An 11,230-nucleotide genomic window follows, 5' to 3' on the forward strand; every position below is an offset into this window, starting at 1 on the left:
GAAAGCTAAAATTCAAAATATTTTCCTAACCAATTTTATTTTATTTATAAATGTTTATAGAGGGAAGGACGTAATAGAATAGATTGGTAAATTGAAGAGTTTAAAAATGCACTTACCATTGAAAATGTTAGTGATGTGATGGTTAGAATTTAAAGCACGTTAGCTAATTATAAACGTTATAAATACATTTTAGTACTATTTATACAAACATATATATATATATATATATATATTTTTTTTTTTTTGAAACAAACATATTATTATTAATGGTTTGAAATTTGATAGAAATACAAACATATGTCAAACTAACAAAACAAGACTGTGCCACCAACTAAGCTCTTGTTTGTACTAGTAAAAAATCTCATTCTCCTTTACCAAAGTTTCATATTCCAATTTTGTAGTATATCACAAAAGTAATTTTTTAGTTTCATTTTACCAAAATAGCCTTAAATTTGTTGGGAAGGAAGAACTAAAAACATCTCCAACAGAGGGTGTGTAAAAGAGTGCCAAAACTTAACACATAGGCCCTATTTGGGAATTAACTGTTAGATGTTAGCTGTTAGCTGATTACATTAGCTGATTTGACTAGCTGATTTGATTAGCTGTTTGTGTAGACCTGTTTGGTAAAAATTAGCTGATTGATAATAGCGGTTTGTGCAAAAAGACGAATAAGAGCATTAATTTTGGCGCAGGAGAAGAGGGAGTCTATCTATTAGGGTTAAAGAAGTCCATTAATTTTAATATTGCAAAACGCTAATTGAAAAGGCTCATTTTAAGAGCTTTTTCTAAATTAGCGTTTTCATCCCAAAACTCTCTCTCAAACCTCTCTCCACCAAACACTCTAATTAGCGGGTTCAGTGGTCAAAACTCTAAAGTTGATCAAAACCGCTCTTTTTATCCCAAAACGCTCTTTACCAAACAGGGCCATAATCTCAAAATATAATATTTTATTGTTTCTTTCATCCACATCACTTTTGACAACTTTTACTTAAAAAATGCCCCAATAAAGGTTGCTTGAAAAGTTGTCATTATAATCATACAAATTATTATTTTATTATAAATATTAAAAATAAAAGGCTCAAGATCTTATATTAAGCACCGGGACTTCCATGTCATTCGGAGGACCCCCAATTCACATTTGGATACGTGTATTGTGACCTCATGTAATAATTAAAATAGCGGGACCTCTTATAATATGCGTGAATCCATATTACAGTGTCAAAATATGTATGGAATGTCATCCATTTGACATTGAGAACCAAATGCTTCTAATAATTTGCCTCCATAATCACTCCAATAGTACCAAACCTAATGCACTGTCACTCTTTTGGACAAATTCTATTGGAGATGCTCTAATATAATCCCCATGTACACAGTGCGTGGTTAATATTATTTTTTCTAATAAAAACAACTATTTCCAAAAAAAAAAAAAACAACTTTTTGTAAATGTAACTGCTTTTTATATAAGCTTCAAAAGTGGGAAATACTACCTTTACTAAAGTTACAATGGGAAACTTTTTTTTTTATAAGAAAACAACTTTTACAGCTTATTAACTTTTAATTTAGTTTTAAAAATAGATATTTCAATTTTTATTATATAGTTAGAAAACACTCACATTTTCAGACATCATTTTTTCTCATAGTGCCAAATTTTCCTAAAACAACACAATTTCAATTCTAAGGTTTATGAAATGATATAATTAAAGCTGTCACAATACTTGTCAATTGTCAATTTATAAGCTGAAAGATAAAAGTGATATTAGAACTGAAACATGTAGTGTCTAAATATGAAGTTAATGAGATTCATTTGATATGTCAATTTCAATTATAAAAACTTTAATTGTACCATTTGTCAAACATTGTGTCTAAAATAAATTTTATATACATCGATAGTAAAATAAAAATAAATGCAAAACTTTTTGGTTGGGTGGGTGTAGAAACATATTTCCAACTGAAATAAGACCACAAATGAAATGAATAAAAACATGAAAACAAACCAAACATATTCCAACAATTTCACAAGGTGTGAGCCAAGTGATCAGTCTGATATTGTATAGGGCTGAAACGTGCATTTTGTGATTAACAAACCAATTCAGAAACCACACAAACACAGTTCACCAAAACCTTTTTACTTTCTGTTTCATTCATTTTTCATCTCTACTTCATGAGTCAACAACCATGCCTCATATCACAGTTTTGCACACTACTTTTTTGTGTGCAAAAACACATTGCTAGCATGTATCAAACCAAAATCTTATCATAATATTAGCAAGAAAAATACTCAATCAGACAAAAGTCCAACAAAAACCAGTAAAACATTGGGAGTTCATTTTTTGGTTTCTCCTAACTGCATAACATAAAGCAATTCAAAGCTAGACCATCTTCTCTCATATTCCACACCATGTTATGCAAATATGCTTAGAGGACCAGCCTTATTTGAAGGCTCTAGACCATTTTCGCCCTTTCGCATCCCCGTGATCCATTGCCTGCAAACACGATTATAAATTTAGGATTTTGATTTCCAAATGAAATAAACAGTGAAAACTGACTCTTTGTTGATTTCTTTTTCGATGCTTACCTTCCAATGTTGTCACTGGTAGCTGGATTCATTAGAATCGTCAATCTTTTTGCAGTTTGTTTGAAGACACTGCGTAGACGAGAAGAACGAAAACAAAAGATTCAGTAAATTAGTACTAAGGGATGAATGAAGTTGAACCTTTAACTACAAATTAAGCTGTAATGTAGCATATTCTACAATGTCAAACTAATATGGTATTTGTATTTGTATTTGTATACCTGAATGGTTCACTGCCAGTAGGTTTAACAGCACCTGTTGCGTCTCGGTAGAGTACATGGTTCAAAATTTCTGATCTTTCTATTCCGAACATGTTGGCCAGCCTACTGTGAAGTTCTTCATAAGAACCGAGAACAGATAGGTCAAGGGTTCGACCCACATCTTCTGATTCCAAGAAAACTTTGCAGTGACCAGCATCCAAACCAGTTTCCGTGCTATGAATACTCTGCCATGATAAACTGGTACTGGCTGACTTTTCTGGTGAGGTTTGTTTCTCATGAGTTTTTGCTTTTTCTGGACTCTCATCGGATGTAAACTTTCCTGAAAGAACTTCTGAGATTGCATCCGCAGGACAGCTGCGAGAAATCTGCTGCTCAGTTAGTATTGGTTGACCAAAGAGCAGAAATTGGTGTCTCTTTACGTTGTTTGATTTCTCAGAATTTGTATTTGAGTTTCCCATTGTCAACAAGCAAGATAAATTCTCACTGTTGTTTACTTGTCCTTTTGAGAAACTTTCAGAAATTCTAGAATTGGAATTAAACCGCTGGAGACTGGACAAAAATAGCCCTGACTGCAGTTTATTGTTAAGTTGGAGATCTGATAAAGATATTCCAAATTGAGTATGCCTGGCTCCCTGTATGCCTGCAGGAGTGTTATCAGTTAGACAACGCAAAGGGCTGCTAGGGCCAAGGGGGTTGCCTGAAAATGACGGCAATTGAAATTGCCCATCAAGAGGAAAGTCCAAGTGGTGTGGAAGCCGCAACTTCTTTCTTGGAGGCGAGAATGGTGATAGGTGGATGACTGGCATATTTGACACCAATTCAACCAACCATGGGCTGACTCGTTTTACATTTTGTAGCAAATCTGGCTCATCCCATGTCACCTGCAATGAGAAGCCGCATTGATATGTAAGGAACAGAAAACAGAAACTGCATACTAAACTCACTTAACATTAAAGCATTTGTCAAGTACAAGGGGAACAGTAATAAAAACTCACAAAGTTGGAGTACTAGGAATGAGTTATTGCCAAGGTAACAAACTCAAAAATATCATCAGCATCAATGTTTTATAGTTTAATAATATAATTATTAGATCATTGAGAAAAGAAGAAACTGAAAAATATATTAAGTGAACCAGAAAACAGACTAGAGAAAGTTAGTTAAAGATGCAATATAATTTGCTAGAGAATCCCCAAATAAATTATTTGCTAAAACCTACATATAATGCGTTTCTGATAACTTATGTATGACAGATACCATAATTTGTGCATCATTTATTGAATATTCCGTGTCAGACAATACCATCTGTTTCCATGTGGAGATTATTAAACAATCAAAGGACAAAATTTACATATTTTCCAGTAAGTATAAGGGATCAAAATCTGTAACCAGATCAACCAAATCATGTTAACACACAGAATGTCTAACTAAAAAGCTCAAGGACAAAATCATGTGGTGGACCTTGGCAATCAATACGGTGACTTTAACATAAATGAGCAGTATTCTTGGTCTCTATCAACTTGAAACAACCTTCAAAAGATAGAAAAGTTTTCCAAAAATTCACCTAGTGGTATGAGGTAACAAAAGTAGTAAATTGTTCAGAATTTCATCTCAAAATAGGCAAGAAGAAATTAAAGCATTAAAAATGGATTAAAGTCCAATCAAGAAGCAAATACGTAATGGGAATGGAGTATTGATTAGTAAAAGAGAAAAACTAAGAACCTGAAGTAATCTCCATGGAGAATTAGGCCAGCGAATAGGATCAGAAACCTGAACAGAAGCTACAGTACCCATAAACCAGCTGATTCTTGAGGAATCCTCTGTTTCAAAAGCCATTTTGAATCTCATACCGGAGCACCACTGGATCCTCATCGCCGACCGAACTGAAGAAGCCTTAACGCAAAACTCAGGTGTGCTTGCCCGTGGGTAATACACAACCTCAAACGGCTGTCCGTTGGCCGCAAGCGCCGCCGCATCTAAAACCTCTTCAGCCTTCACTCTTCCTTTAGCTCTCAGCCCTCCATTTCTCGTTCCTTTACTATCATCTTCTTTAAGAAATAGGGAAAATCCACCGTATGGGTTAACACAACTCGAATTTGTAGTCCAACCGCATGGAGGTGCGGAGTCCGACCCGTTTCCGATCCCCATTCCCCGCTTGGCACGGCGAATTCCGACGCAGAGATCACCGTTTTCAGCTCTTAAAAACACAATTGAATCTCCAGCAACCAATTTCTTCTGGTTAACAAAAGTGCTCCACCCCGTAGTCAACAAATGTCTTCTCGGCGTTCCCCTGTAAATATGCCTGAACTTCCAAATCTCACCGTGAACATCCTTAGCAACCACCGTCTGCACCGGAGGATCCGCGGAATAATCCAGCCGAGGAAATATCGTCTCAGCACAATATCGTGGGACAGAGAAACCGCCGCCATTATTAGCATCAGATTGGGTTAGCGTCTTGGCAAAAGAAGCCGGTTTCTCAGTGCTATTTCCAGTATTATTACTAGTACCATCACATAACCCGATTTCTTCCCCAAAATCAAGCTCGCTACTCGGCAATGGAACAAGCCCTATCTTAGCGTAAACCTCGTCGGTTTCTGAGTCCGCGAGGTATTTGACGGCAGCGACGCGGCAGATGATGAGACCCGGGATTCGTAGCGAGGAGGAGAAATCAACTGAAGATTGAGAGTGCTCCGCGTGACCTTGGGGAAAATAGAAGACTCTAGAGTTCACTGGAGGGATCTGAACCATACTTCCTGCGCAGGCGTGCCATAGCTGTGGATCCAAGCTTTTTTCCAACTCTTTCATGGCTTCTGGCGGCGGAGTCGTGGAAATGTAACTGAAATCAAATCTAAAGCAAAAATTAAGAACAGAAAAAAGGAAATTGAAAGACACAGTTCATTAATTGAGAAGAAGAATTCTCATCATTAGCTTCCCTCTACCTGAAGTTGAAGAAAAATACACAGTGAAGCAGATCAAAATTTGAACATTCACTAGAAAAATTGAGCTGAGAATCCCTAAATGCTTATCGAAATGAAGAAATTTGGAGCAGAAAATTCAAAAAAAATTGATAATCTAGAATTAATTAGTTGTTCAGATTCTGGTCCTTTCTCCTTCACTCACTCAGAATTTTTGAAGTACGTGACAGTATATTTTCATGCAGAGAAAACAGATTCATAGCAGCAGAGCAGGAGCAATTCCAAATCCACCATTAACAATCCTCCAACTATAAATTTAAACTCACACACACACACACTATATTCCAAAACCAAGAGTGAGAGAGAGAGAGAGTCTTTTATCTTTTATCTTTTATCTTTTGGTTTGTTGCTTTTTATCAGATCTCACAAAGTTCAACTCTCAAACAAATAAAGAAAAATCTTGAATGGACAGATAAAGTGTTAATTTATTGAAGTAAGGGAATTTATTTAATTTAATTATTATTTTCTGTGGCGATATAAATGGCCGAAATTAAAATAATAATAATAAGAGGACAAAACATTAACATATCTTTTTAACCCTAGTTTATAAAAGAAAATGTCGGTTTAGTTAATAGGGCCCATTGGATTGTTAATACACTCTCGTTGCCTTCGTGGCGCGTGTTCTTTCTTTCGGATGGGGTTGTTATGGGGTGTGCTACACACGCGCTTCCTGGATTGTGAAAAATGATGGAGTCGGCGGTCTTTTGGTCGGGATTCTGTACGTAGTGCTGACCTGAAGCTGAAAGTTTGTTGGGATAAAAATAATAAAACAAAAAGATCCTTTTTCCTTTCTTTTACTAATAATTATTTATTTAATTGTTTTTTTGGTAGAAAAGGAAAAGAAAAACGAATAACAACAAACTACCCAGGAATTAGTCTAGGGAAGCTAACCCCAATCCTATCTTCTAAGAGAAGATGAGAGATGAAACTAGGGGAAACAGGAAGGATAGTAACGCCTAACGTCCCTTCATGGCCCGCCGCCGTCAAGCGATCAGCAACATGATTCTGCTCTCTAAAAATGTGTCTGAACTCTACGAACTCAAAGGAGGAGCAAAGCCTTATAATAGCTTTGATGAGGTTGCGACTGTTAAGACCCATAGAATGATTCTCAGAAATCATTTTGATTGCTTCCAAATTATCAGACTCCACAGAGAGCCTCTTAACACCCAGCCTTTTAGCAAGATTGATTCCAGTAAGAATAGCCCAGAGCTCCGCAGAAAAGGAAGAACCCAACCCTAAATTCTGGGAGAACCCAGAAAGCCAGACGCCCCCTACATCTCTAAGCACACCTCCAGCCGCAATCTTACCGTTACTGAGGCAGGAACCATCAGTATTCAGCTTCACAACCCCCTCTCTTGGCCTGCTCCATCCCACGAGATGGACATCACAACACTGAGAGGCTCTGGCAAGGGACTCTCCTTTGAAACTATCGATAATAGAGAAAAGTTTTTTCGAGAAGAAATCAGCTAAGTTTGTCATAAAAACAGTTTTATCTCCAAAAATCTCCTCGTTTCTCCATTTCCAAACTTGGTGACAGATAATAGCAAAGAAAATATCACCATGCTCCATGTATGGAAGCAACTTTCCTCTAACACCATCAGAGAACCAGTCGACCTCAGAATGTGCCATGAAGGAAGAGAAAAAATAATACTTTTTTATTTAATTGTTCTTTTAAAGATGGTTAATTAATCCTAAGATACTTTTTTATTTATTTATTTTACTCTCATTGTAAAAAATAATAATAATACTCAATTTGCATTCATAATAGAAATTTTATCTCAATTTCACTAGTTAAGAGATTTTTGGTTTAATACTTTAACTAGTGGAGTTTATTATTCTTGCATCACTTATTACTATATTACTTATTTAAAGATGACTAAAATAAAGCATAAATTAAAATAAAACGTAATGTATGAAACAAATAAAAAATTTCTTTTATTATGTCTAACAATCTGAGAATGTTTTTTTTTTTTTTCATAATGGAGGCTGCAAATTCTGATACTGTGATCAACAAAATGTTCAATACATAAATGTTTAAATTGAAATGCTTGGACTACACAAATTTTAAAAGAAACTACTGCACACTTCTTTAAGAAAATTAAAATTGAAAACTCTTTTCAACAAAAGAAAGTAAATCTTATCGAAGATTCGAACTTTATGTAAATATGATCACTGAATCTAATATGACAACATGTGAAGTTTATTATTTGTGGTATGGCTCAAGTGCAGCCATTCATGTTTGCAATAACAAATAATTATTCAAATAACATGAATTTAAAGAAATAGGTTCAATGAAGAAATATGTTGAATGGATAACAACAAATTATATGATGTAATGTGAGTTAGATTATATATTTGAAGTAATGTGAGTTAGATTATATATTTGAAGTATGAATTTTCTAATATTAGGTTGACATAATAGAAACTCTTAATGAGATCTATACTGCACTTGGAGTGAAGTAAATAGTTATAGGAGTACTTATGATAATCTCACCTATATGAATGTGGAAATGATGCCGCTTCATTTGAATTTAGGGCAAAACTCTAGAGCATTCATTATACATTATACATGGATAGATGTGCATGGTCATAAACGCATTGGCCTTGAACTACACTCTGAAAAGGTTTTGGTGTGCTACAGTATCAAAAATAAAGTTCAAAACTACGAATCACTCTAGTATAATTCAAATTGTACTCACCATGGAAGGGTTCAAATCGAAAGATACATTTGTCTATGCTTGACTTTATGTCTCTGCTCAGTTAAATGTTTTTTATAAATTCAAGTGGGAGATTGCCGGACTAGGACACTTGACCAAGTTGAATTTGTAAAAAAAAACTATAAAGGTTTGTCTTCAAAGAGTTATCGAAGAGTAAAAGACATCTCACATTATTGGTTGCAAATTACTTTGAAATGATATTTATAAAAAAGATCCTTACAGACTTGGGTTATTCATAGTTCATTATGAACTATCAGATGAATGACTTGCAAACCTTTCTTGAAGAGCTTGCAAACATGCTCAAGTCAGTTGAGCCCAATATGAAGAAAGACAAAGCCATACCGGCTCTTATCATAGAGGGATCAAAGAAGAGGAAAGGGAATTCTCCCAATCCTAAATATCCCAAGAAAGATAAGAAAGCCGTGCCCAACAAAACTAAGGGAAAGGAAGTGAAGAAGCCCAAAGGAGAGTGCCACTTCTGTGGTAAAGACGGGCATTGGAAGAGGAACTGCAAGGAGTACCTAGCCTCCCTCAAGAAGGGAAATGGCGGTGCTTCAACATCTGGTATGTTTTATATTGAAATAAATACAGTTTCACAGTCTGAATCTTGGGTACTTGATACCGGATGTGGATCTCATATTTGTACAAATATGCAGGAGCTAAAACAGACTAAGGAACTAAAGAAAGAAAGCATAAACTTGCGAGTAGGAAATGGAGCAAGAGTTGCCGCCCTCGCAATTGGAGATTATGTTTTAAATTTGCCCTCTGGGCTTGTAATAGAATTAAGGATCTGTTTGTACGTTCCGCAAATGTCTCGTAACACTATTTCTACTAGCCGTCTTGTTGACGACGGTTTTCATATTTCAATAAAAGACAAGAGTTGCAATTTTTATAAAGATTCGATCTTTTATTTTTCAGGAATATCACAAAATGGGATTTATGTGTTAGATGACAAAATTCCTGTTTTTGCAATTGATACCAAAAGACATAAGCTAAATAATTCAACTTACTTGTGGCATTGTCGTTTAAAAAGTTAAGTAAATAAACAAGTTATTAAAATCGGTTGCCCCTCCCTAATATTATAATTCAGCCGGCAGTACTGGGGGCCTTTGGGTTGTTGAGCAAACTCAAGCTCGGGGTCTTACGGTAACACCTGAATTATCGAAAATTACTTTTCATGAATATGGGGTAATACTTAAATTAGATTATGATAATTGGATGAGCAAACTCATGTTGTCATAAACTAATGGGCAAGATGGTTGGGATTAATGTGAATAGCATATTAGTTACTAATGTGGTTAGTAATCCAATAACCTAGGAATCACATTAAAGATGTGATTGATTACATGAATCTACCTAACGAATGAGACTAGCTTGTTGAGCAAACTCAAGGCGAAATCTCAGGAGTTAGGATCCTAGCTCACTAAAGGATTTGTGAAATTCTTCGAATTAATATGGAGGGCTATTAATTTGGCAAAATAGTGGGAGCAATCTAAAATAAACTAAAAGGCCTATAATTTTAGATTGATATGCTTTAAGCAAATGAATGACATACGTTTACTCTTTCTCACTCTCAGGTTTAATTAAACACACTCTTAAAATCATGACTAAAACCAATCTGCAAAACATTCTTACCGATAACAAATTGAATGGTTCAAACTTCACCGACTGGTTTCGTAACCTCAAAATCGTTTTAAAGTTCGATAAAATAGGGTATGTACTTGATACATCGATACCCCCTCTCCCTGCTGATGATGCTCCCATTGAGGAAATTGATGCTTAACCAGAAGCACAAGGTTGATGATGATCATGCCGGATGCATCATACTTGCATCGATGACACTGGAATTACAAAGGCAACATGAGGAAATGGATGCCTATTCCATCATCATGCACCTAAAGGAATTGTTTGGGAAACAAACCAGGTGCGAACGCTACGAGATATCCAAGTTGCTATATCGTTGCAGGATGCAAGAGGGCACATCTGTCATGACACATTGTGTCAAGATGATTGGCTACATTACCAAACTTTCTAGTATTGGATTTGCGATGGATAACGAATTAAGCATAGACTTAATTCTTCAATCCCTCCCAGAGAGTTATTCATAGTTCATTATGAACTATCAGATGAATGACTTGCAAACCTTTCTTGAAGAGCTTGCAAACATGCTCAAGTCAGTTGAGCCCAATATGAAGAAAGACAAAGCCATACCGGCTCTTATCATAGAGGGATCAAAAAAGAGGAAAGGGAATTCTCCCAATCCTAAATATCCCAAGAAAGGTAAGAAAGCCGTGCCCAACAAAACTAAGGGAAAGGAAGTGAAGAAGCCCAAAGGAGAGTGCCACTTCTGTGGTAAAGACGGGCATTGGAAGAGGAACTGCAAGGAGTACCTAGCCTCCCTCAAGAAGGGAAATGGCGGTGCTTCAATATCTGGTATGTTTTATATTGAAATAAATACAGTTTCACAGTCTGAATCTTGGGTACTTGATACCGGATGTGGATCTCATATTTGTACAAATATGCAGGAGCTAAAACAGACTAAGGAACTAAAGAAAGAAAGCATAAACTTGCGAGTAGGAAATGGAGCAAGAGTTGTCGCCCTCGCAATTGGAGATTATGTTTTAAATTTGCCCTCTGGGCTTGTAATAGAATTAAGGATCTGTTTGTACGTTCCGCAAATGTCTCGTAACACTATTTCTGTTAGCCGTCTTGTTGATGACGGTTTTCATATTTCAATAAAAGACA

The 11,230-nt window shown here is 35.8% G+C and overlaps 1 protein-coding gene across 4 annotated transcripts; it reads right to left on the reverse strand.

Moving 5' to 3' along the window:
• Window positions 1-1,986: 1,986 nt before the first annotated feature.
• LOC136223137 (auxin response factor 10) lies at window positions 1,987-6,156 on the reverse strand. 4 transcript variants are annotated; one of them, XM_066010973.1, is made up of 5 exons: window positions 5,914-6,156; window positions 4,516-5,629; window positions 2,797-3,677; window positions 2,579-2,647; window positions 1,987-2,486 (listed from the first exon to the last, which is right to left on the reverse strand). In XM_066010973.1, exons 2-5 carry the CDS (start codon window positions 5,596-5,598, stop codon window positions 2,405-2,407), a joined length of 2,115 nt encoding a protein of 704 aa, XP_065867045.1. In that variant the 5' UTR covers window positions 5,599-5,629; window positions 5,914-6,156; the 3' UTR covers window positions 1,987-2,404. The 4 variants fall into 4 exon arrangements, with proteins under 4 accessions (XP_065867045.1, XP_065867044.1, XP_065867043.1 ...); XM_066010972.1 differs by having other exon boundaries at window positions 4,516-5,641; XM_066010971.1 differs by having other exon boundaries at window positions 5,733-6,156.
• Between the last annotated feature and the right edge of the window lie 5,074 nt (window positions 6,157-11,230).

Source organism: Euphorbia lathyris, chromosome 3 (genome assembly GCF_963576675.1).
Source record: "Euphorbia lathyris chromosome 3, ddEupLath1.1, whole genome shotgun sequence".
Classification (NCBI taxonomy): Eukaryota; Viridiplantae; Streptophyta; class Magnoliopsida; order Malpighiales; family Euphorbiaceae; genus Euphorbia; species Euphorbia lathyris.